This window comes from Melozone crissalis, unplaced genomic scaffold, assembly GCF_028551555.1.
Source record: "Melozone crissalis strain CALT ecotype California unplaced genomic scaffold, PUWL_Pcris_2 ptg000033l_1, whole genome shotgun sequence".
NCBI lineage: Eukaryota > Metazoa > Chordata > Aves > Passeriformes > Passerellidae > Melozone > Melozone crissalis.
This window is the reverse complement of record NW_026535811.1, coordinates 15,217,692-15,245,423: the sequence shown is the minus strand read 5'-3', so window position 1 is coordinate 15,245,423 and position 27,732 is coordinate 15,217,692. Positions and strand designations below refer to the sequence as shown.

At 40.7% G+C, this 27,732-nt stretch overlaps 1 protein-coding gene across 1 annotated transcript; it reads right to left on the bottom strand.

Moving 5' to 3' along the window:
* Window positions 1–400: 400 nt before the first annotated feature.
* ARFGAP3 (ADP ribosylation factor GTPase activating protein 3) lies at window positions 401–26,562 on the bottom strand. Its single transcript, XM_054282058.1, has 16 exons — window positions 26,424–26,562; window positions 20,778–20,896; window positions 20,222–20,294; window positions 17,664–17,795; window positions 16,144–16,230; window positions 15,208–15,289; window positions 14,878–14,934; window positions 13,737–13,783; window positions 12,504–12,646; window positions 10,339–10,464; window positions 9,781–9,903; window positions 7,168–7,305; window positions 6,370–6,493; window positions 5,376–5,466; window positions 1,974–2,095; window positions 401–1,323 (listed from the first exon to the last, which is right to left on the bottom strand). Exons 1-16 carry the CDS (start codon window positions 26,490–26,492, stop codon window positions 1,306–1,308), a joined length of 1,551 nt encoding a protein of 516 aa, XP_054138033.1. The 5' UTR covers window positions 26,493–26,562; the 3' UTR covers window positions 401–1,305.
* Between the last annotated feature and the right edge of the window lie 1,170 nt (window positions 26,563–27,732).

The window sequence follows — 27,732 nt, the reverse complement described above, 5'->3', positions numbered from 1 at the left end:
TGCAAAGCTGTACCAGTAGGGAGAACAAATGCTCATCTTTGAACTCTCCTAGAAAATAAAGGCAATTTTTTTATTAATAAATTTAATCAATAAATCTAAACTCAACAACCACAAGAATAGGTTATCAGAAGTGGGAATTAGATAAGAGGTAGGTAGAAATTAAGTCCTAAATACAGCTACACTGTTAACTGTATGTAACACAGTATCCAATTCAGAAGTTTATTTTCCACCCCAACTGAAGTGTTTAGATTTCTAAATCACTACAGCAATTTAATAAGAAAGCAAGTTTGACTACCTGAAACCAAAGGCTGATTTTACCAGACCACTGTATGGACAAAACAGATGAGAATGTTTAGAAAGCTGGATACTGATGGCCACATATAGAAACTGAATGCAAAACTGAGTTTATATCAATTGTTTTTATTAGATATCAGCAGTTTACAAATTTGAATTAAGAAAATTACAGAACAGAATTAACTTGAATTCATTCTTGGTTGAAAAGTTTCTTCTTTAAGGTCATAATCATTTTTATGCAGGATGTCATCAGCAATAAATTCTAGACTGTCTAAAACACAGCCCCCTATTTCCTTATTCAATAATTGATAATTTATCAAAAATCTAAGGTTGTGCTAAACATTTTAAACAAGTATTTAATTAACTACTCTATTAGGCCCTTAGTATATTTCAAGTTTTTTTTTTCAATTTTTACACAATACAGAATTTTTAAAAGCACTTAAGGATTCTATATTGCAACTTTTTTGTAACTTTCAAAACTAGGAATAAATAGACTGTTCCCACAACAAGGTGAAATCCACTATTCAGCATTACACATTTTGACTTCTCCACATTTCACATCTAAGCACAGAACCTTCTAGCTGGAATACTGTATTAAACCACTAATTCCCCACCATTTTAATGCACATCAATTTATGACTTCAAGAGCTTTTACTTCCTGGCAACACAGGTTTAAATTAAATGAATATTTTGCTACAGTCTACTGAACACCACCACCTCCTTTCTCCTTCCTACCTCACAGACAGAGCCAGTAATAAAATAAAGCTCCCAGCTTATCTAACAATAAGGCTGTTAAGAAATAAAGACTGGAAAGGAAGAAAAAAAAAATGTATATGCAATGTAACAAGTTGCTGCAAGATTTCTGCTCTGCTAAGGTGAAAGAGCACTAAGAGGCTGAGTCAGAAATCTGCACTAAGAAACAGGAAAAAACACCATCAGTCTTAAGGCAACCTTCATTTGAATCAGCAGAGTGATTATTTGTGTGCCTGAAGAGGAATCCTTTAGCTTCAGTTAGGAACCATATCGGTCCTAGAAAAGCAAAAACAAACCAAAACCAGGTATGAGTGGGGTTTCCATGCAAAAAAATCAGTTTTACTTCCATTTGTGCAATAAATAGCAGCTGAATTCTTCAAGACTTTCAGAAAATTGACCAGTGCTTCCAAGAACTGGAGTTTAGGGTTGAATTCCAGGATAATCAGCCTGATTTTCAAACATTTCCCAATGACCCCCCCATACAGAAATTACCAAGTGACTGGAGCACACAAAAGATGCTGGACACTGAGGCCAGGATGGCTCATTTCATCCAAAAACATGGATCAGAGGTCAGCTAAAGAGCCAACACAAGATGGGCTGGATGGTCTCTGCAGATCCCTTCCACCCAAACTATTCCATTCTGAGTTAGGAACTGTGATGAGTTTAAAATAGAGTGACAACAAATAACTTTCATGATGGGATTTTTTAATTGTAAAGAAAAAGATATCCTAATGAAGGTGAGCTAGCAGATAGAGATTTCTTTTCTAAATGATAAAGATTTATTGTCTACTTTGAGAGCTCTACAGAGCTCAAAACCAAATGCATTCTGCTCTCCCTAAAGGTAATTCAGTGGCAGGATCCATGGTACTAAATCCCTATAGAAAGGCTTCAACTGATGGTTAACAGACTGTGATATTTTTACTCACCTGTATAGATGTCATGACTCCATTAGCAAGGACAGAAAGTTTTCCAGCCACGGATTTCACTCCTTGTTTAAACTGAGTTATATCAGGAGCTGAAGACAAGACATTGCTAATATTGTAGCTTCCTAAAAGGAGACACACACAGAGAAAACAGAATTTTAAAATATTAAAATCAACCTTTTTTTTTTCTCCCTGAAGTACAATGTATGACCAGGAGCACTAGGCAGAGATCTCAATGTCTAAATGCACTTCCTTTGGATTGTTTTCAGGTTTTCGTAATTCCACCCAAGAGTGCCATCCTCTACACTCTGCATTCCGAGGGAAGCAATTCATGTTTGGATAGCAGATGACTTATTGTGTACTTCCAGTCTGTGACAATGTTGTTTTGTATCCTCAACAGCTGTTATCCCCTTGCAATTTAAAGATGAGTGCACTTCAGAGGTGGCTGAAGTGATGAACCCTATTTGTGTGCATGCAGAGGGGTGATTTCCATGCTGTATAAACACAAACATTTTGTGGCTTGGAAAAATCCATAGAAATTACAGTAAATGTAAATAAATTAGGTTTTATAACTCCAGAACAATGCTGGCAACCCAGCCTTCCTTAAAATTTGGACAGAATTAGCTCAGCTGTTATTATGGAAAGTGCAGGTCTAAAGGTAACAGAAATCAAAGATAATTAATTAACTACTCTAACTGCATGCTAAGTATTAACATGCTAACAGTTCCTGTCACCCACTCACTGGTGAAAATAATTACTGGCACGGTTTAATGTCAAATATGGGATACTGTCAAAGGCACAAATCCAAGTAAACCAGAACCACAGAACTGTGATCACAGAGTCAGCCCCAGAATGGCCTGGGCTGGGAAGAACCTCAAAGATCATCTCATTCCAACCCCCTACCACGGGCAGGGACACCTGCCACTCTCCCAGCTTGTTCCAAGCCCCATCCAACCTGGCCTTGGATACTGCCAGGGATCCAGAGACAGCCACAGCTTCTCAGTGCCAGGGCATCCCTACCCTCACAGGGAACAATTTTTTTCCCAATATCCAATCTAAGCCTCCCCTCTGTTAGTTTAAATCCATTCCCCCTTGTCCTGTCACTCCAGGCCCTTGTCAAGAGTCTCTCTCCATCTTTCCTGTGGGATCCCTTCAGGTACTTGAAGGGCACAGTGAAGTCACCCCAAAAATCTTGGGAAAAAATGGGGCTCCAGGGAGTAACCATCCCAAACCAGACCATTCCCCAAATGGAGACTCCTTTGAATCTTTCAAACAGGGGTGGAGGAGGAAGAGAGAGAAGGAAGAGGGAACCTGTAGCTCCTCCATCCTGGGAAGTTAAAGGCACCTGCCTCCTCAGCAGGCTGAGACAGACAATCCTGGAGATAAGCTGTTTTACCTAAGATAAGAGGATGGTTTGTAGCACAGATGTCTTGTCACATTAAGAGAACTTTGCACTCCAATCCTTCCACCCAGCACGGCTTTATAGGTATTATAGATGCTCTTTAGAGATTATCTTCAAGAGTCCCCTCAGACAGCTCTATTTCTGAGCTGTAATCTGAACTTCCTTATGATCTCTTCCACTCATCAAATGGTTAAGGCATTTTTGTTGCCTTAAATCAGTCATAGAAATAAAATCTGCAGATATAAATAACCTGAGAAGTTCTAAACATTTCCCAGCCACAAGAATTCCCTCATCATTTGCTGGCTCAGTAAAGTTCATGTAAACAAGGCAGGAAAGCATCTCCTTTTCTTGTGGTTTCCTTCCAAATCAGCACTTCCAAGTCAGCCACTTGGCTGATATCAGCATCAGCTTTGAAATAATGCAAAAAGGCTTTTTCTTGCAGCCCCCTCCTTGGTTAAAAACTTCCCTACAGCATTCTGCACAAAAGCAAGGAGCTGCCACTGACACCTCATCAGTGCTCATAAAAACAACCTTAGAGCAAAGGATGTTTTATCCTGGCAAGGTCTCCAGAACTACAGTGGTGTTTTTATTGACAGTGGCCTGATTACTTTATAGTTCCATAAAATAAACAGGACACTGTTTATTGCCAGACTATAATGATAGTCTGGGCATTCATTCCACACCAGACAAACTGTCAGTGCAGCAGCATTTCTCCAAGAAGGGCCACCCCTCAGTTTTTGGGGTGAGGGGATGTAGCAGAGACATGCAGGAAAGGAAGTTTCAGTACTTGATACGGTGTGAATTTATGACACCATGTTGCAAATGCTCTTTCAGGCGGCTAAAGCAACTTACTGTGAGTTCTGCTTGATATCTTCTTCCCTCATTAACTTTTTTTTTTCACATTACAAATTCCTAAAACCCAGTTTGACTTAAGCAACCAGTATCAGGAGTTATAAATAACCATACAGTTATGTAATACCTAAAATAAATATATTATATTATATAGCATATTTAAATAATATATTATAGAAATATATTAATATATATAGTTAATATAATGTATATAGTTAATATAAAATTCTGTTTCCTCCATGTGTGTGTGTTCTCTGCTAGTCAGTGTGTTCAAATTTGCTTTCAGGGGATCAAAACTAAACAGTCACATGTTTTTGGGTTTTTCCCTCTTACTTTTCCAAAGTAAAATCAGTTGCTGCACACTGTTGGTTTTTCCAGGCTGTTTGAATAATTACTCACAGATTTTAAGTTCTTCAGTAACTCTTCTTTTTCCAATTTCTTCAAAAGTTAAGGAATGAAACTCAACTGATTAAGTCTATAAAATGTTCCAGCATTTTGTGCCACCTTTTCCATTGCACATTATTGCACAATCCAAGAAGTGTTGGAAAGAAAACATGAGACATTTTCAATATCCTAAGGGGCTTCTTTTCACTCAATCTAATATTTCTCCTTTCTGATTTGATGAACTACACTCTCCTATGTGAGGTGCTCCAACAAAATCTTTGAAACAGACAAGTGAAGATCTTCCTTAATAATTTTGCAAGGCCAGAGGTAGAAGCAAATATCCCCCTGAATGGATATGCCATGCAACAGATTACATGGGAATTTCGAGTCCACCAACACTTATTTAATGATTTTTCCTAGATCCAGTATTATGACAGCTAATGAGCTACTTATGGTAATTGATCAAAAAAATGACCTGAGATTCCATTTAGGTGTTAGCTCATTGGAAAATACCACAGTTTTCCTTTGATAGATGTTATCTACAAAACAGTCTGTTATTTGCAACGCAGTCCCCAGTATAAAATATTGAACTTACAGAATCAAAAATAGAGAACTTGGAGTTTAAGGGGTTAATTTTTAAACACTGACTCCACCTGCCATGCGTGTTTGAGCTATCAGCATTCTGCTTGCAGAACACAGAGATGACTGTGATCAGGAGCAGAGTCAGGGCCTGCATTCCCCACATTCTCACTCTGTTTGATTTGTACCTGCTGATTGTTTCCTCTGGTCTTCAAACAAGTCAGCTGAACTTATGGATGTGCTTCCAGAAAGCCTTTCCAGCCGAGCCCTTGCTTCATACTGGAAAAGAATTGAGAGCAAAAAGGATTTTACCACCTTGATGTCACCTTTTGAGGTCATGTCAGGCAATCTGAGAGACTCCATACATTTAGAACTGAAGTTGTGCCCATTTCAGTTTTCACATCACTTACACTGAGTTTGCCACCATCTCATTTCTGAGTTACCCAAGAGTGACATTTATCATTGCAACCCCAAAGGTCCCACCAGCTGTTGGTTACCCTACAACTGCTGGAAAACTGTGCAGCCATTAAAAACAACTAAAAAATGTGAAACCAAGGGGAAAGCACAGCAGTTAACATCCTGCTGACCCTTCCAACCACATTACACTTTTAACTCAACTTTTTCCAAGTTCCCTGCAAACAGTAATTATATTTTTAATTAGTACTTACACTGTTAGTTTTCCATTCAAAATCTGTATCTCACCTCCAAAATGCAGCACAATACTAATCTCTTTTTCCTAGGCTGATTCTACTCCATGCAATTCACTGAACAATTTCTTTACCTGGTTACTTTTACAACATTAATGATGTTTTCATGCAACAAATCCACAGCAGGAAAGTGTTTCAGCAGTGGTTTGCTGGCATCAGTTTGGGTATCCAGAACAAATTAAGCCTGATTCTATCAAAAATCAGGAGTGCTAAATCATAGTCTACCACTTCTATCATGAAAGAAGAATGATGGAGGTACAGTCCTGCATGCAACTGCAATTCCTTAAAATTAAATTATAAACAATCTGAAATTTGTACATTTCTAAAATAAATAATCAAGGGGACATAATCCTGTAAGCTCACGAATTCTACAAATTTTAACTATTTATTGCCTTCTCTCTTACTCACAAGAATTCCATTTTTATAGTCAAAGAATATTTTTACATTTAAAAACACATCACTGTTTCCTACTTACATCAGCCTGATCTTGCCTTCCAAAGTACATGTCTGATGAAATGGCTTTGACATTGCCAAATTTTTTCTGTGCCTCATCTGTGCTTGCAGAAGGTTCATGTTCAGGCTTACGCCGGGATGCAGGCCTGGAAGGAAACAAACTGCATCAGGGACAGGAACCTCATCCACATGAGAATGAAAGGAATCAAACAAGAAGCACTCAAGTGCTCAAATTGTACAAGGAAATGAAAAATATGATTTAAACTAAAAAGAAGAGAGGCAGAAAACACCAAACAAGCACATGCTCCCCCCATTCTTACATCTTCTACTTGGTTACAAAGACAGAAATTCAGCTGTCATAGAGAAAATATATTTTTTATCATCACAACCAGATCTGCTGTTTGTGTCTCTAGTACCTTCATCCTCAGAACTGAGCACTCCAAATTTTCATTCATTTGTTAACAAGGCTTCCTTTGATTCATCACACAATAAACAAAGCAGGTATGTGCTCAGAACAGTGCAAATATTTGAATTTCTCCCCACATCTTTTGTCTGTTACCTCTTTTGCTGGAAGTGTTTGGGAATTACCTCCACTACATGCACTGGACAACTCTGAGCACAACAGACAGTGCTTAAAATGTAAGGAAGAAATTCAGCTTACAAAAGAAATTCAGTCAGGAGATCCCTTGACTACTGATGGAAGTTCTGGCGAAATTCTCCTTCTATAGACTGAAGAAAACCCCACTACTATGACCAGGACTCAAATCACATTAAAATTTGGGCTTTCTGGACAAAAATCAGTTTGGTTTTCTTGGTGTACCTGTCTGAAAATCCTGTGCTTTTTGAAGTTAACAATATATCAATGTCTTTACTATTATTTTCTTTCTTCCAAAAAGCATCTGAATTGTCATCCCATTTAGAGAAAGTGCTGCTCCTCAGATCTGAAGAATCAGAGTACCTAGAATAAAAGAAAGAAAAACATATTGAAAACTCAGAACTTTGTTATTTATTGAGAAGTGGGAATATATTTATTTGTTGTTAGATAATGACTGCTGTAAGTGTTCACTAGCAAGTAAGTTTTCACCAAAATTACAGTTGTCAGTGAGCAATTTGGATTTCACAATACTGTTTTAGAAGCTTTGGACAGATGAATCTAATGGCTCAGAACAGGCAGGAAAGTCTTTATTTCTGGTTCTGTTTTTTTTTTAGTCCAAATATTAAGAACTTGTGAGTTTAGTCACACATTTTATTAAAATTAAATGCTAAGAACATATTTCTTGAAAGTGAGTCTGAATTTAATAAGGCAATCTTCTCTTGCACATGAAACCCATGGGGAAAACACAAAATAAAGAAAAGGGAAAAAAAATGAAGCCTGTTTGTAAATTCTGGTACATTATTTGATCTCCTTTTCATTACCAACCCATACCTCAGCATATGTGGAAAATATTAAAAAAAAAAAAAAGAAACCACCAAAACCTATTAAAAGGCCAAAGATTAAGATTTTGTGCTTGAAGAAATTTACCTGAAGTTTGGCTATGACCAGGATGGGGAGAAAGATGATCATAACCACAGGGGGACAGGAGAATGGAACCATTCAGTAGAACAAGATAAGATATTAAAGTCTGCACCTGCATCTTGTGAAAAATACTCTTAAAAAAAATTCTCCATGTTTGCACTATGAATGGTCAGGCCACTTGTTTTTGCAGTTCATGAGAAATGTGACACCTGCAGCAGCAAAGTCTCAGCACTGAGCATGGAAAATATGAGGGACAGACTTGGAGTGAACTTCTACAAAAAGCAGGAGCCTCTCTCCTGACAGACAAAAAGAAACCACAGCAATTTTATAAATTCCATAATAACAAACAATCAAAGTGTTTTTATGGATTTGAAGCTTTCCAGTCTCACAATGGCCACAAAACCATGGCATTGGGCAGGGGCTATATGAGCCTGATTTGGGTAAAAATGTTTATTTTCTCTAACCTTTCCTCTCAGGTTTTTGCAGCTTTGCAAAATACTTCTTCAGTATTTGGGGTGGAGGAGAGAAAGAAAGACTGCATTTAACACAAAATTTAAAAAATTACATTGTGACATTAGTAAAGATTTTATTAACAGTAGCAAAAGAAAATATCAAAATTCAGGATTTTCAGAGGCTTCAATTTTATCTCTAAACCTTGAGACCTTTAGCTTGCTTAATTCACTTATCAACACCTTAATATCCAGTATGATTATTTTGCTTTTGGGCATATACTAATATGATGCTAAAGCTACTTTGCCTCTATTTCAAAGTCACAGCTTGAAATAAAGGATAATAATACCCTTAAGAAGTCCAAATCTGACTGTTCTTTCTTTAAAGAGAATGAACTTGTGTACCAACTCCAATTAGATCCTCCCAGCTCAAACCAGAACAAGAGCAGGGAACAGCCAGGTTACAATCTATGCTCTAATCACTGAACCACAACACATTAAAAGCTCCTCCATAATTCATCCTTTGCCTGCTGGTAGCTGATGAATAATTTCAGAGCAGTAACAGTTCTTTTCAGGCAAGCACTGAAATGCTATGCTTTATTTTACAAGACTGCTGCCACTTTCCTTGGACCCACATTTGTATTTCTGTTGCAGTTATTGCACTACAAAACAGTGACACAAAAGCCTTTGTGCTTTTGTTGCCTGTCTACAAGCAATTAGGTACAATTTCTCATGTTGCTGTGGCATGGATCCAATAAAGGCAGTTTATGAAAGCAACACCTGTTTACATCTCTCAGCCCAGAAACAGTTGGTTCATTGCAATTAGTGCCTGTAAGATTGAATTATTTTCCTTCTCCCAAGAGCAATATTTTATAGTGTGCATTGCATTCATCCTCTGATAACAAATGTTTCAATTGTTTTTTGCTCACATTTTATGTTCAGATACATAAAAGTCTCTGAAATAGGACTGCAGACATCCACACAACACACCCAGCACAATACCTCAAGAAGACTGAGGTCTGTGCATTTGGCATGCAGAGAATGATGCAACACCTAATACCAGACTTCAATGCTTATTTAATTTCAAGACAACAGCATAAGAAAGAAAAAAGGAATGAACACAAGTCATTCTGACAAAAAATTCACTGGATTTGGAATACAGCAAATGAAAGTTTATATGGCAACTGTCCATGCAAGCAGAGACTAGACTCTGGACAAGATAAATCTACAAACAAATAGTTCAGACCACTTTTCCAACAAAGCTACCTCCCCTCCTTCACAAATCCATCTGTCACTGAGGCAAAATCAACTTTCCCATCACTCTTGTGATTCAATGTCCCCTGAAAGCGTGCTGGGTGTGTCCACAGCTTCAAACTGCCTCCATCTCAACTTCCAAAAAGACTGTGCATATCTTTATGGAGCTTGCAAAAATTCTGGGCCCATCCAGAATCAAAAGCTTACAGAATACCTCGAGCTAGAAGAGAAGTAAGTGTCTTCCACATCATCCATGTACTTCTTCTTTGGCTTTGCAATTGTAGGTGTTTCCTGCTCGATTGTTTGCATCTCTGAGGCCACTGAGTGAGAAATGCCACTGGGGACAGGAAGAAAACAAGCATGTCAAGAGATGACAAAACTCATACCCTTAAAGAAAAAAAGGAAATCAAAGCCCAAATCTAGTTTCTGAAGCTTGCTGAGAAAGCCCAAGCTATACAGACGTTTAAAGAAAGAGGAATTAAAATAAAGGAAAGCCTTGGAAAATTGTAGTTCTCTAAAGCAGGGACAGAACTTCTCTGAACACAAAGCCCATTCTGGCAGCTGGAAAACACAATCTAGGTTGACCTCTGTCTGGCAGGTTAGAACTTAAATCTATCAGAACTTTCCCTTGACAAAGAGAAGATTTTTTTGCTGATATTGCTCAAGTTTCCATAACACGCTCTAGTCCATTTCTTAATTTCCTGAGTAAAATGAGGGATAAGTGCATAAAACCACAGAGTATTTCAAATACAGTTTCCAAAACTTCACATACCTCCTACTGCTGCCCAATCCCATGCCAAGCCTCTCCAGTTCTGTTTTCTTCTTACCAGAGAGGTTTAAGGTTTCTTCTTTGGCTTTAATATCAAGATCTCTGTAGGCCAACCTTAAAGATGATACACTGGAAAAAAACACAGTTATCAGAGAAATGTTCAATGCTACACTGAATCAGCCCAGGAATATTAGTAGACATTAACAATATTTATTTCAGCACTGTATTTTCTGATGTCTTCCCTTAAGGCACATCTGGGCTCAGCTAAGTCTCCATCCCTACCTCTAAACCATCTTAATATTTTCCAGTCACAGCAGTGCAGCAGAGATTAAGGTTTTTCATCTTGATTACAGAATTGCAGAAATACTGCTTAAATTTAATTTGTCAGGTCAAAAGGGACACAATTTTTATTGATTTTAATGAGCATATTTTAATTCATAAGTCTCAACTGGCATGAAGTTCAAATGAACTTTGAGAAGAAAGGCAAATGAGATCTTGGATGCTGCTGGTAGAAATGCTGCAAAGCAGAAAGTAATAACTGATAACATCTACCCAGCACTTCATGCAGGAAGATTAGCAGCCCTTCTCAAGAAATCTATTTTATGAACATCAAAATCTTATTGGCTGTTGATTAAAACAAATGGGAATACTGATCAAGTTTTTAGATGTAATCTCAGCAATCTATTCTTGTCCGTGCACAGCAGAAGATAAGGAAATTCTGCAAGAATTTAAAATCACATTTAAGTCTCAGAACTCTTCCTCCTTCCAAATACTAAACTACAAAAGAATCACTTCCACTTCTTGCCACATAAAGTCATATTGAATTAATTTAGTAAAGCTTACTACTCAAGCTTTTAAAATTAAAAACGTCACACAAATTAGTTGGAAGCAAATGCAATTTTAGCAGAGTTCACCTTCCTTTCATTTTGGTATCTGCTGCCACCTAATTGATACTCTCAAGGAAATACAGTTCTCTTGCCTGCACTGGGACTGGATCCATAAACTCAGTGTATGTGCATCCCTCATGTTTCAAGCATTTTTAGAGGGTTTCAGCTGCAGCAGAAAGGCTGCAGAACTTTTAATAAAAGTTGGCTTGGATCTTTGGATTTATACATTTCTGACATAAAACCCAAGACAGTGCTTGGGACTTTCTTTCAAACCAAATTATACAGTCAAAGACAATATTGACAAAGAATAATAATACATGAACAATCCTTTTTTTTATTATTCAGTTGTTACTTCAGAGTCTCTCCCCTGGTAGTTTTTGGCAAACACCAAGAACCATGATGTTGTGGTTAAAACACTTCAAATGATCCCCTTGAGATTGGCATTTTTAACACAACCAAAACATTCATTTCTGCAAGGACAACAGAAAAATGAGCAAAAGGAATGGGGAGGAGATTACAGACCAAAGACCTTGGCATCATGAGCAAAAAGTGATCCTGTAATTATGTAACAATTCAGAAAACTTTGTATAAGGTTATAGGATGGATTCTCTAGCACCTGACAGGATGTTAAACTCTGTAACAGTAAAAGTGTACACTGACCAACTATTTAGTAGTATCATTTTGATGACAACCAATGAAATATTAAAAACCAAAAGCACTTAGCAGAGGAATCAGGAACAGCACTCTGTGAGCTTTAGGGCTAAGTATTTATTAATTAAAGCGCACCAACAGATTCAAGACCTCAGACAGAATTATTCAAAGGGTTTTGGTGAAAGTGAAGGCAGTTCCAGTAGAAATCAGTTGACAACTTCATCAGGCAATTTGAGACATACTTAAACTTCCTCTGCTCTTACCCAGCAAGTACAAGCTGAATATTCCCTATGCTCTTAGAAAGTCTGCTTTCAATAGCATTGAGCTCACTACACCAAACCAAAATAAACCAGGCAACCAGCATGAGATGAAAAAAATTCAAGAGCCAAGAGTCTTCTTAATAATTGATTTTCTACAGTAATCAAGTGTATAAACATATATTTAATAGCAAAAAAAAGGCACTGGGGGAATTACTGCTTGGCTCATCTTAACCATGTCTGTTTGGGAATTTTTTTGAAGAACTGAAGTTTTATTTGCATATGCTAATTTATGGTAGCATTTAAAATGCTGTCAATTAGCTCATTAAATTAGGCTTCATGATTTACCATTTTATAATTAATTCACACTTACAGTGGCTCTTCCTTCTCAGTCTTCTTACTACTGTGAAGATCTTGCTCCTTCATTTTATCTACAGCTTGTGCTTGTTTTTCAATCTCATTGAAGCTTTGGCTGCTCACTTTCTGGGCTCCCAAACCACCTTTTTTGGCACCAAGCTGGAATTACAGAAAAAGAAAAAACCAAAAGCCCCAAAATTACAACTGAGACAACCACCTAAGCTGACTCAACAGCCAGATGTGAAAGCAGCAGCAAACACTACATCCTGTCTGGGAGCAGTCCTTGAAGACAGCAAGGATAATCTGGAGCATAGAAAATACTTCTTTCCATATTCTGGACTTCAAAATTCTGCTTCTGCTAATTGTTCTTACAAATTTAGTTAGCTTTGCAATGAAGTCTCACAGAAAAATTGAAGTATTCAGGTTTTAATTGTTCAGATATTGGCAGGCTCAAACAAATATAACACATAGAACAACTTTGGTTTCTTTTGTTGTAGAGGAATAATATAATAAATTTTATTGCAATGGAACCATTATTTATAAAACACTTAATACTGCAGATATGGATACAATGGTGCTGACTGAAATGGTGGCACAGCCCCCAAACTGCTGCTCTCAGTCTCCTCTGTGTTTAATTCCTCACCTGCAACACTGCAGCAACAGTAAAATTCACAAAGCATTTCTCTTCAGCTTTTATTGCTTTAAAGCCCTCATGTACAAGCTCCAGGCCATGCACACACAGATCACAAGCTGTACCTGCACTGTTCAACCCAGTTCTGTTGTTCTCACCGGAAGGGAACAGATCTGCACAAACCACTCAGAATAAAAAATTCCTCTTGGCTATTAGGGTCCTCTGGTGGGAGTACAAAACCATGGGATTTAATCTAAATTATCTGCTCCAATAAACCTTCAAAATCTTCTGTGCTACAGAGACCCAGACTTAAAAGGAGTGAGTCCCTGTAAGAAGCTGTCACCCTGACAGCCCATGTTCAGGGTGGCATTGGGGTGACTTTCAGGGCTGTTTCTTCAGTTGCAACAGCCACACATTCAAAACTTGAGCTGCCTTCCTCAGTTTTCCTGTGCCTTGAACCACTAACACTAAACTCTCTTCCTGCCTTTCTACAGAGACCAGATGCTGAAAAAGTGCTAAAGACTCCATGCAAAGCAAGTCTGTAAACTATCTTTAAACTACCTAGAAATAAATGACCTATAACACAGTTAAAAATAATCATTGTTTACACACACTTACCCCCTTCTTAGCTTGATTTGGCTTCTTTTTTATGAAGGTGGTGTTCTCTGCAAGGATTAAATGCACATTAGTTAACATACAACTCTTATTAATTCCAGAACTGCAGAAGAAAATTTCTGTAACATCAACCTCAAAATAGTTTTTGCCATTTGTTTTCATGCCTTTCTACACTGAGGGGCTGAGATACTAAACTGAGCTATGTAACAGAGCTGTGGATATCTCCAAGAAAACGTGGGGAGCTACCTTTGATTGGAATCTCTTGGAAATATGCAATAGGAATGAATTTACAGCTCAGTTGTCTGTTGCAAGCTCCTGCTAGTTAATAGAACAGGAAAGTAGGACTTGCTCTTCTGAATCAGACCTGAGGTCCACCTGACCTCACATCACTTCCAAGATGAGTTTTTTCCTGTCTTGAAAGGCATTGGCTGTGTTCAAACCCACCAGTGACACACAGAGAACATACCTGCATCACTAAAACATCACAAGCATGATAAACAGCTCCTATATTATCAACTGCTCCTACAGCATCCTACTGGATGCCTGTGCACGCAGAAAATATACTCTGAGCTGAAATTTGCATGGAAAGGGGCATACACAGAACAGAGATTGCTCCCTTTAGACAGAACCTGTGATGTCCAAACCAACCAAGAAAAGCACTTGTTTTAGGAGAACATGTCAAAGATACAAATGAGAAAAGCAGGAAGTGCATCCAGTAAAGTTTTTTGTAGTCTCCAGCTCTAAAATAACCAAACCCAAATAAAAACAGTGATGAAGATCATACCTGCCTAAAGAACCGAAACAGGCCCAGACAGCCCTTACACTTTGTTCTCAGAAGCTTGGTCCTGCAGGACAAGCTTCACAGTGACAAATGACAGTGTTATTTTATTCTATTCCATGTCCATCAGCTTTTTTTCCTTACTCACAGCATGACAAACTGCTCAGAGTTAAGTATAAAAGCCTGGTCACGGAAGGTATTGCATTATCAACACAGGATTTTTCCAGCCCAAGTTCTTATGTTCAGATTTCTGAAAAAGGGAGCAAAATCTATTTCCACAGCTCTTCCTAGGCAAACATTCTCTTTCCAAAGGGATATTTGGGCTCCCTACACTTGCTGCTCTCCTCTGCTGCTTGCACTCATTACCTAATGCAGGCTGTGGGGATGTGCTAAGGCCATCAACACTTGGTCCATGTTCTGATCCTAAAATATAAGGAATAACAAGGATAAGAATATCAGAAGGCTTTTTAAAATGCATGAAGTACCAAAACACATCTCACTGTACTCAGGGTAGAGACACCATAATGTGGTATTTCCATCACAGCTTCCCCAGTCACTAAAAGGGCAGCAGGCATCCGAATTCTTGTGTTATTAAGCATGGTTAAGTTATTTAACTTTTAAAGCAAGGCAAAAAGAGACTAAACTAAGAGAATATCAGAAAAATGCAAGTTATTGTTAACAAAGAATCAGTCGTACCTTCACAGGATTCTGGAATGTTTTCTGAAGTTTTCTGCTGGAGAGAAACTGGTTCTGGTAACATCCACTCTGTATCCTTTGCCTTGGAAAAAAACAGACAGAATCTGTTTTGTTCAGTGCACAGAAAACAGAATACACTAAATAAATGAGCACTTAGCTAAAGACTGCCTAAGCATCACTGGTTTATAATTACTGAATTCTTATGATTACAGCTTTTAGGATTAAAACCTGTACTCATAAGGGCAGCTATTAAAATTACAAGAAATGCCTACCTTTTACTAAAAAGAAGATGGCTTCAACCTACTCCTGAGAACTTTTATTTTTCCTCTCGGGAATTCTGTTTACTATATATTCACCAATAAAACCAGTAAAATGCATTTTAACTGTGCTTTAGATTTATTTATTGTATGCTGGATGATTTATTTACATATAATCACCACACCTTCTCCCCACTAGAAGCTCTTGCACTTCCTGTTTTTTACACATTTTTGATGGTGAGCAACATTCCTGTTGCATCCTCCCACTCCCTTCACACACATCCCCCTCAAAAGGCAGGTTTGTGACCAGCTCCCAAGAAATGCTGTAAGAACTGTTACACTTTGCTGATTTAAAACTCAAGGTACCACACAGTACATTTATATCACAGCACTTCCAAGCAAGAAATCCTGGCTCCAAGTGGAATTGTTGTGTCTACAAAAAAATAGACTTTCATTCCATATTTAGCTATTATTTGGGTCATTTAAAATGATCCTCTTAGGAAGTGGTTCACATCCAGGAAGAATTCTGAGACTCACAGAAGGAAGAACAGGTAAATATTAACTCCCTGACCTATCTTTTCTCTCTGAAGTTTTCTTTCAGGGTTTAATCTTCACCATAGAGCTCACAGACAATCAAACTGTTTAGAAAGCAAACAAGAATTTGAGAGGTAATTTGTACCTTGGTAGAAACATGGGATGCAAAAAAATCTTCCTCCTCTTTGTTCTGAGGTGATGCTGGTGGCGCTCCACATCCATCTGTCCACAGCTGAAATTAAGGGCCAGAATTTTACAGGTTAATTGCACTAATGTATTTTTTATTTTTCAATGCATTAATCTTAAAACAACTCTGGTTTGTTTTCAGGTTAAAAAATTATTGATTTTTTTTCTTGTCCATATTTTTTCCTTACAAATTTATCCAGTGTTCAATAGATGACATTCCTTTTTTAATTGAATTCATACATATTTCATGTGCTCCTGGTGGAGAAGCCAAAGCCAGATCTCAGGGCTGGGGTCCCCAGAGTGCCACAGGACTGCAGGACAGGACTCCAACCTGTGACCTGCACTTCAAGATCACCCACAGGCAAATCTTTTCTCACAGCTCTTCCTACTCCATGCAGGAATAATGAGCTCTGTCAGAAAGGACAGTGAAGGTACAACAAGCTCACCTCACCATTCAGCAATCAGCTCTATCACTAAGTCAGAAAAAGAATTTTTAACATGTGACAGGGGAGGCAATGGTGGGTACTAAATGCAATTATCTGAATCATTTACTTCAGTAATTTAAATAGCACATAATCACTTTAGTTTGCAGTGCACAGCTAAAATATTTACTAAATATTTAGTGATTTTTTCAAATATTTAATATCAAACTATTGGATGGAACCTGTAATTGAAGCAAGATAATCACAGTTCCTCAAAGAGTCATTTGGAGAACTTGCCATAAAATTAGATACACACAGTATATTGCACTTATTTGAACATATTTTATATCTTAAGCTGTTCACTAAGTCAAAAGAAATATTCTCTGAACTTTGTGATGTGAATTCTATTGTCCATAGTATGAATAATTAAGATTATAATTATCTATAAAATTTCATGCTGTTTGATGCACAGATAAGAGAAAAACAATCAAGCCTTCTTGCTTTTAATTTCCACTCATCTGATCAACTTTAAATGAACCAGTCACAAGCTTCAACAACCTGAATTAAACAATCAAAACATGTTTTTTGTGTATGAAGAAGAGAACTGTTGCCAAACTTATCTAACACTTCAGAAATCAATTCTGGACACTTTGCTTAACTCCTGTCAGCAACCTAACAATGTTTTGACAGCTTGCATGAACTGCCTCAGTGTTTCTGATGGAGAACAGCAAGTTCTACACAACTTGCTAATTTCCCAAATATTATTTTTGTAGGGAAAAAACCAAAAAATACATTATTTACCTGATCAAAACAAACCCCACTTAAATCACACACAGTCTGTAGTTAATTCCACTACAATTTTTCATGCTGTACTCCTCTAAACATTCAATTTCAGATAAGCAAAAATAAAACCACTACATGGTTCATGGAGAAATGGCCACATTATCTGAAGATTGATAATCTTTTGTATTACTGATTAGAAATCTAAAGTGACTTTAGAGGGAAAGAAGGTGAAGTTTTTCAGGAATCTCCAGGCCTCAGGACACACACTACTCACATCAGTGCCATGCTTTCTGGTGGCCTGTGTTGCAAGGGATTTGATCTTCTCCTTGTAGAGCTGAGCAGCACGACTGTTGTACTTGGCATTGGTGTCATTGGTTGTGCACCCATGTTGGTGGAAAAAAGCAGACTGGGAAGCAGAGCACAGAAAATGCTGTGAGGAACAGGCTTAAAAGCTAATGACATTTCACACAAAAATATATTGCAATGCAGCAAACTACTCTGCTCCTCTGCCTAAATCTAATCTTTTAAATTATGGAGTCTAAGTAATCTGCAAAGTACAAAGGAAACTCCACTCTGGTGACTTCTTTACATATGAATAAAACAAAAAACCCCAATACATCCCTGTGATTCTTTAACAGCATATACAAATGCAAGCTTCCATTACATACAAAAAATCCTTGTTCTGGAATTAAGTGATTAAGAGGAAGGAAGAGGTAAAATTAATTGCCAGTAGCTGTGCTCCAGAGGACATTCCTAATGCTCTAAAAGGCACTGCTTGGATTCATCTCTGTCAGGGGAGATCAGTGCATGCTCAATAGTATCAAAATGAGCATACAAAAATGGTCTTCATTCAAATGAAAGAGATCTAGGCACATATCTATGTGCCCAGATATGTTTATAGGCTTGTGTATTTATTTGAAATTAATAAATCAAAACTGTGCATTTCTGCATGCAAATATATACCCCTATTAACTTGGTACTCAGAGGGGCTTCTTAGAAACCCTAATTCCAATTACCATAGAGATTTGATCTGAAAGCACAAGGAACTAAGGACAATTTGGATTTTCTAGCTATCTGAAACAGCAGGAAGCTCAGGACTGCTGTTATCCAGGATTCGGCATCATCAGGCAATTACAGAACACAAATGATTGATATTAATCTAGCAAGGCTTCTAGCCAATAGTTTGTAAAACTTGAATTTGGTATTTAACTGGAATCAAAAGGGAATGGTTTTTAGTGTCATTAAGAGAAAAGTGTTAATTTTACTTCAAATGCCCAGACAATTTACCAATCTCCTTTTTCACGTTTGAGTAATAATCTGCTGAAGTAATCCAAAGCAGACCATTGAGAATTGAAGGTATTTGGGGAGTTGCTGAGGGGATTCTGCACCTCCTGGTACAATGTATGATAGGAAACAGTGGCATCCAAGAAGAAAGACAAAACCCCACAAAATTAAACAATTATGGTTTATTGTTATTCTTCTCCTAACAGGCTAAGACTAACAGAAGACTTTTTCAGACATTGCCATCTCTTCTTTCCAACTGCCTCAAACCCTTTACACAGCAGAACTGATATCATTTAATCAAGGCTTTTAAGAATTTGGCTAAAAAAGAAACTATTCTTAACATGATTAAGAATATGATGATTATTCTTAACATGAAATCCCCCTCTTCTCATTAGTCAAAGCTGTTATTTTTTTGTACTAATGACATAACAGAAACTGGATGAGGACATTTATATAACAGCAGTACTAACATGGAAAGGAATAACTTAGCAAGGACAGGCAGAAGAAAAAGAGGGAGAAGACACCATGTAACTGCTCAGATCTGTAAGCCTGAGATAGTGACTTGCTGCATGCCAAATTCAAAGAAAAATATCTGACTGGAAAATACAGAAATGGAAGATAAGTAACAATGACCCTGAACTCAGCATTTTTGTATGTAAACAGGAAAAAAAATTAGAAAACCCCTAAAGACTTAAAATGGTTAAATCTGTCAAGGAAAACACTATGAAAAGCAAGCTTGGGCGAAGCTTCTTAAAGAAACAACATTAAGGACCAAGCACAAATGAAAAAATACAAGGGATAAGCATTCAGCAGAAATTGCTTTTGGAAGTTGCATGTTCCCACACTGGGTGGGCCAACTTAAGGAAGAACTCTCAGTTAATTGTGGAAAAGGTGGGAAAAGATTGCCAAAGAGCTTAAAAAAAAGAAAAAGGGAGACTGAGAACAAGACAGCTATCAACAGAACTTCAATTTACAAACATGCTGTGTAAGTACATAAAAAATCAAGTTGAAAGTAACAGCCAATGTGAACTGGCCCAAACCATGACACTGCTAGTCCCCCTCCAACAATGCAGCATGTCTTATCTGCAGTGCTAACTCAGGTAAGTCAGATCTTTACTCCAGCGTGACTTTTGGCAGTTCTGTGGGTTTTGGCATGGTTTTTCATGAGCCATGGAAGGAATGATGGTCACAGGAAGGGGCCATAAGCTTGCTTTACAAGCCATCTTTGAGCAGCTGTCTAAATAAGATGTGTACTGACAAGGAACCTGATCTGGCCTTTCCAGTGATTTTCATCACTGACTTATAAGAAAAAAAAAAAAAAAACACTTTCAGACTATACCAAAATGGTGAAGGTGCAAGAACGGAGGATGAAATCAGCATCAAGAGGAATTCTTTAAAGATGGGGAGGTGGGACAGGGGGAATGCTGTATTAAAGAAAAAGAACTGGAAAAATAAAAATAATCCCAGGAAGAGAGACAGTAAGGACAGACAACATTTTCCAAGCCTACCAAGCTTCGATGTGCAAAGCAAACACTTGGGAGTACGTACAGCATTTGCATTTCCTCCAACCTGCATGCATCTCAGCTGGAACCAGGACCAATTGGAATCCAGTTCTGTTGACCTAAACACAAAGAAATGGTTTTAGTGTCATCACCAAAGCCATTTAAAATCACTTTGTTTCTGTTTTTTTGTCAAGTGTTTCTCCCCCCACCTTTTTTTTGTAATCTGTAGTTATTTATCAGCCCCCAAAAGGCCCTGAGTCAGCAGCTGGGACACTCACCTGGAACAGAACCAGCTCAGGGTGCAGATTTACTGCACCAGCTGCCTGCCTGAGCACTACCCAAGTACTAGAATAGTTGTGTACGTAGGTACAAAACCACAGATTAGTTTGGCTTGGAAGGGTAGAACTCAGGTGCCACCACAACAAGCTGCTTCAGGAAGCAAAGCTGGCAAAGTGAACACTATTACCAAAAAGCTATCAGATACAGCAAAGCCAACACAATCAGAAGCTGAAGGAAGAATGGGTTTTCCTCTCTGAGCAGGTGTGTGAACAAACAAGACCATTAAAAGATGAATTTTGCTGTCCAAACTCAGCAGTACTTACCGAATGAAGCTCAAGTGAACGCCAAGGGACCGGTGGGTGCCTGAGCAATCGATGCAGAGGAACACTCCATAGGTGATGCTTGCCCAGCTGGGGTTCTTTGCTCCACAGTCAAAACACACCTGAAAGAAAGCAAGGAAACAAACATCAGTAACAGGACTTGAGCATAACCAGGCCTTAGATTGTATTACAGGTCAATGTAACACCCCTGCAGCGATCCAACTTTGTTAACTCATTCTTACAGCGTTTGTTGACATGACAACTCCATGGATCCTAATTTTAGACATCTAAAGAGGAGTTACACAATCTGCCCACACAACTACAGCCTCCCCATTTCCAAAAATAACCACTGTACACAGGTTGAGAAACCAGGTCAGAGAACCCACATCAGCCTAGCTCAAACACACGTTTAACACAGCACTTCCAGCACTGCTGGGACAGGAAAGTGGTTAAGAAATATTTCCCCGAAGGCAGCCTCTCCTCATGTGGCACTTTTGAGTCCCCAGGAGGTTATCAGCAGGACTAATGCCCTCATTATCTACTTTCCTATACTGAAACCTTGACCTTCAGGGCGAGCCATGGCAATGCAGCTGTGTGAAGACAGCCTCTGAGCACGGCTTATCCAGACAGCCTCTGCAGATATTCGCATGATTCATCACACACCAATTGCCACATCAGCCCTTCCACTGTCTGCGCCACGCTGGTTAAAAAGCAACCAGGGCCACAATTACTGCATGGGCAAACCCAGGAATTTCCACCATGATGGACCTCTAACACTCAGCCAAAACAGCAAGAGCTGTGTCTGTGTGTGTCTCATACACTCTGCAGGTCAGCAGACCATGACTTTCAAGTCCTTTTTCAGCTATTCTGAGTTTTGTGCTTCTTTGACCAAGGAAAGCAAGAACCAGAAAAAAATATCTGATACAAATCAATTATCAAATGCAAGGAATACAATAACTTTACACAGAAACAGCTATTCTGACTTAATTCCATGTGCACACATCTATTCCTGTATGACAGGACTTATCTGATCAATGCTTTTTCAGAGGTATCTGCAAAGACTGCAGAGAAGTATTTTTACAATAAAAGCATCCACCCAGGGGCACCTAATAAGAAACAACTCCACAGAGACAAGCTTTTACACGCAAATTGACAGCATTCCAATTTGCAACTTTATCCTTTAATGCCCTCCTATAAACTGAATGCATCCTCAGAGAGCAATGGAAGTTCTAGCTATATGCAGATATAAAAAATAAAGTTTATTCCAAGACAGGTGGGACCATATGGAACATCATAAACAGGCCACAGAGCTTCCAGCGCCTCCTTGCCAAGCTGAACAACAAAACAAAAATAAAATTAAGAAGTCTTCTTGCCAGAAACTCCCTCTGTAAACCTGGACAGAGATTTTTGTCTCTATTTTTTTGTACATACATAGTCAAACAAGCCCTGAGTCTGGGCTCAAGTCATGTCACCCATCATCCATCCAAATTAATTTCAACTACATGCCCAAAGCAGTTTGAGGCTGAACTCCTCAGTTTAATGTGGGTCTATTTAGCTTGGACAGTCCAAATTTATCAGGCACAAGCACAGCTCACCAGCAGATCCAGCATTAACCCTTCCAACACCTGCACACTCTAAGGGTGAGCTGCAGTCAGGTAATGACTGGTAACACACACAGATCATGGAGATCACAGCTCCTGCAGGTGCCAGTCCTGCCTCTCCCTCTCAACAGGGACCTAACACTTATTGGTGTTACTTACATATCCCACTCCTGCATGTGGAAATGGGGCATTCACTGCCATACAGCAGAAACGAGAGCAACACAGAATGGGGGACAACAGGAGGGGTTAGAGGGAGCTCCTGAAACAAGCTCAGGTGGAAGAATGGCACAGAAGGGGTGGGGGAAAAAGAATGAATAAGACTTCATGTATGCCATATTCTAAGAAAATACACAGCCTAAGTAGCCAGAACTTGTTATTTTTTTCTCAAATTCTGTGAAGCAGCTCCTTAAAACACAGGAGATTCATTTTCATTTTAAATTGACTATTTTCAGGCTTTTTCTTGTAAGGCCAAAGGAGGATGGGTCAACAAAAAAGGAGAAGATTCTGATTGACACCAAAGCCAAGAGAGCAATTCCCTGGAGTACAAATGGGAAAGGAGAATCTGGAGTGGGTGGTTACAAAAACACTCATGTTTTTAAAAGTTCAGTTATAAACATACCTGAAGATCCTTCTCCTTTCCCCTTCCTTCCTTCCAATTATGAGCACTTTGTAATTTCAACATCTCAAAGTCAATTGCATCACCTTGGAGTTGGCTGCCACAGCTCAGTGTCTTCACTCTCACAGGAGTCCCTACCAGACACCCGTGGAGATTATTCCCAGGCATAAAAATGCACCTTTCAGGACTGAGATGCAAGCAGGAATATCCCATTTTCTTCTGAAAGCAAAGGAGGAACTGCTATTTCCATCAATGCTATGCAACAGAAATAGATGCATGTACCACTAACATTTAGACTAATTTTCTTAGTTTTCTCAATTTTTAAAGTGCTTCTCACCAGATAAATTTCAAGAAGAATCAGGGGGAAGAAATTAAAATCAATTTCAGAGCCACTGTAAGAAACTGTTTCCATTTTAAAGACAAATTGTATTTTCTGTACAGATTTAGGTGCAATTAAAATATTAAAATATTGATTGAAAATAAATTTGAAGGATACACTTAAATAATCTAGTGCTTTCAAAATACACTTGCATGCTTTTTGTTTACTTTGTGTTGAAACACTTCACAGTGTAGATTCAGTAAGAGTCACTTAGGAGAAAAACCAGCCAAAGATGTAACTGAGATGTTTGCACAGGAGCAAACACAGAGATTTGGGTAGAATCCACAGCAAGCAGTCAATAAATCACAAATCATCCACCTTGCGCAAAGCACCTACATTACCAAAAAAATAAATAAAATATTGACCTTGGCTGTGGAAATACAGTAATAAATAGCTGACAGAAATGCTATTTTTGGCACAAGCAGAAGAGGTGAGTAGGTTCAGGAAGAGCACTTATCCCTGAGGTCAGGGGTACACGGAGACTTTCAGCCTCTACATTTTGAGCCTCCCCCAGAATGGGGCTCCAGCCCCAGGGCAGATCCACACCTTGCCATTCCCGGGCTGTGGATCCAGCTGCCTGAGCACCAACCCAGCTGGAACTCAGCAGGCAGTGCCACACTCAGCCAAGGGGATCTACACCCAGGCAGCTCCTCTTAGTCACCAGCCACTGTCCTTCTCCTGCATCAGCACTACTAATCCAGCTACTGATCCCGCTGGGAAGCGGCTCTGCACGGGCACCTGGACCCAGAGCAAAGGTAGCGCCAACTCACAGCACCGCCACCTGGCCGGGAATGCCACCCTAAGGGAGGGAGCTGCAGGGCTGGCCACGGGAAGGCACGGGGACTGCCTGTTTTAGAAGCGCCATCACCTCAAAATGACTTAAGGGACACAAGATAGTAGAGTCCATGCTGGGGCAAAACCCAACACAAACCACACCCAAATAACGCTGTAATAACAAAACTCAGCTACCGATAAACCACCAGCAATGCACACACACTGGGAGTCCAAGCAGAGACAGGATGAAATGAAAGCAGAGGCAGAAAGAAATGAAAAAACATTGTCAGAAGAACAGATCTAAAAGGTCTGACAGAATCAAAGAGACTTTCAGGACAGCCTGAGCATGCAAGTCTTCAAAGGGGTTGAGCTGTACAACTCAAACACTCAAGTTAACAATATCAAGTAGCTTAAGGACTATGAACATATTTATGGGTACAAAATACATCCTAGTTAGTAACTGTAACATGTTTGTTAAGTCATCAGGCAGCTGATCAACAGCCTGCTGTCATCAGGCAGCTCTACATTATGCAACACCCAAAGAGACCAAGAACTCAAAAGCTCATCATAAAGGGAACTAATATCAAATTACAGATGTTAATTTCAAGACAATTATGAAAACACCACTTTCAACACACTCTAACCCACATATTAAACTGCATATTTATTTAAATGAGAATTATTTTCCTAAGCTCACATGCACTAAGAACTACTGCAGAGCACCCAGAACAGTGTAAATGCACATGCCTGCCTAGACCAGGCAGTTCTTCCCAAACTCTATCCATAAACTGCTCAGCTAAGGCAAATTACTAAGCTTTTAATCCAGAACCCTTTTCAATATTTCCACTTTCCCATGTCTTTCCTCCCTCCCAAAAATGATTTGCAAATAAAAGGGGCAGATAGACTGCTTAAGAAGAGGACAACTAAAGGAAACAGAAAGGAAACAAATATGAGATGAGAAATTGATGGAAGAAACAACTTTTACTTCAGAAAAACAGTCAGGCAGGAGTGGTGGAGTTGTAAGATCTAAGCTGCTGTTTTTCACTCTCCCTCTCTGCGTTCTTAGGTCACCCAGACCAGGCACCACTGCATTGTTGTCGAGTTCTCCATGCCTGGGCCACTTCTGTGTCACTGGCCCACGGTGAGTGGCAGCACACATTGTGCCACTATGGCTATGTCAACACTGAATGTCTGTGTGACATCTGACATGGGGAGGCAGATACACCTGAGCAACCACATCCACCTGATTACACAGAAACAAGGAGTCTAGCACAGGGGAACTGCTCCAGCCACTCCACGCTTGCCAGCCAGGGGCAGTACTCTAGTTCTCCTGTGATTCCAATACAAAAAAAAGCACCACAATGCCCAAAACTACTCAATTTTCAGGCAGAGTGCCAGTGAATTTCAGGAGCTTGTAAGAGATCTCTGACCGTCGTTGTTGGGACTAGGACCTTTCCTTGATAAACTTTTTACCCCATTGCAAAGGCAAGTTTTAAGAATACTTTTGTTAGAAACTGAGTGCTCACCTGTGAGCTCTGCTTTGAGAAACCAGACCTGCACAGTCTCAATGAATTGTGTTCAAAGAGTGGAAGTCAGTTTCGGACCAGAGACTGACATCCGGATTCCTATTCCCAGAAAACAAACCCAACGTGCTCCTTCATCACGCTAATCCCAAGCTTCCTGGTGGGTGTATATTTCACATATGTTCTCAGCCTACACCGCAAAGCCAACACAAACAAGCGGCACAGAGCAGCCGAAGGCACTTGTGCCGCGTCACCTTTCCCAGCCCAAGGGGCACTGCAAGAACACCTTCACACCACGGAAACCCACCCGGGCACGGGACAAGCCCAACGGGATCCAAAAACAACAAACTTTTATCACTGCACAGGTGGCTGTGCCACTTTGCTGGATAATAAAAACAGGGAACTAAAATAAAATAAACACATACTCAACGCTACGTTGCAGCTGGTTGGGAGCTTGTTTTTATGCTCAGCGGAGCTGACCCTCGCAGCGGACCTGAGGCACCCGGTGGGCGCGCCGCGCCTCCCTCCCCAAGGGCTCATCCCCTCGGGATGCGGGATGCCGGCCGGAGGGACGAGGGGCAGGCAGGGCAGAGCTCCCCCGCTCCCGGGACAGCCATCCCGAGGACCCACTGGGCCTTTCCCTGCTGTCCCGGGCCGGACGTGCCCGGCTGCGGGCCCCGCGCCTCCCCCGCCCCGCCGGCTGTGCGACGTGTCACCGCGGCGGAGCGCTGCCCGCCGGCCCGGCCCGGCCCTTACCTTGTTGGTAGGCACGGAGCGGAGCCGCTTGAAGATGGCGGCGATGTCCTGCTTGCTGGGCTCGCACATGGCGCCGGGAGAGCCGGCAGGGCCGCCGGGGGAGCCGTGAGGGAGAAGGGCCGGGGCTGCCGGGGCTGCCCGCGCCGCCGCTCCCGGGACGCTCCGCCCGCCGCGGCCCGGCCAGCCCCACGCCTGGCGCCGAGGGCGGTGCGGCCCCGCCCGGCCCGCCCGGTTGCCGCGGAGACGGGAGCGGAGCGAGGCGGCCCCAGGGTGCGCGGTGCGAGGGGGTGCTGGTCGCGGTGGGAAACCCGCACGCAGCGGCTGCGCCCTGCGCAGGGACACAGCAGCTTTCGGCCTGGAAGGGATTCGGAGATGAGCGAGCCCAGCCTGTGAACGCTGGCCGCCGCGTCAGCCGCACCGCGGCACTGAGCGCCACGTGCAGCTTTCCTACAGCTCCGTGAACGGGGATTCCGCCGCCTCCCTGGGCAGCTCGTTCCGATATCTAATCACCCTTTCCATGAACTAAATCCACCTTATACCCAAACTAAACCTTCCCTGGCACAGCCTAAGACTGTGTCCCCTCATCCTGTCCCTTGTTCCCTGGGAGCAGAGCCTGGCCCCCAGATGGCTGCACTCTCCTGTCAGGGAGGTGTGAAGAGCAATAGAGCTCTCCTGAGCCTCCTTTTCCTCCTGGTTAAACGCCCCCAGCTCTCTCAGCCGCTCCTCATCAGACTTGTGCTCCAGCCCCTTGCCCAGCTCTGTTCCCCCCTCTGGACACGCTCCGGCCCCTCAGTGTCCATCCTGCAGTGCCAGGTCCAGAACTGGACACAGCCCTTGGGGTGAGGCCTCCCCAGTGCCCACATGTGGCAGGGGCACAGTCACTGCCCTGCTCCTGCTGGCCACACCATTGCTGGCCCGGCCCAGCAGCCATTGGCCTTCTCGCCCACCTGGGCACGCACTGTGGGCCGGCAGGCCCAGCCCCTTTCCTGCTGGGCTCTTCCCCAGCCACTCTGCCCCAGCCTGGAGCTGCTGGGGGTTGCTGTGACCCAGGGGCAGGACCCAGCACTTGGCCTTGTTGAACCTCATCCCTTTGGTCTCAGCCCATTTACCCAGCATGTCCAGATCCCACATCACGGGATGTGGCAATGGAAATCAGCCCCTCTCAGACCTCCAAGAAATTCTTTTGACTAAACTAGGAGGCCTGACATGAAACTTTTATTATTTTTAGGATGATGAAAAGGCCAGAAACAATAAAAACCGTTTTTCCTGTCTCTTCTTATTCTTCACAAAGGCTACAAAGCCAAATCCT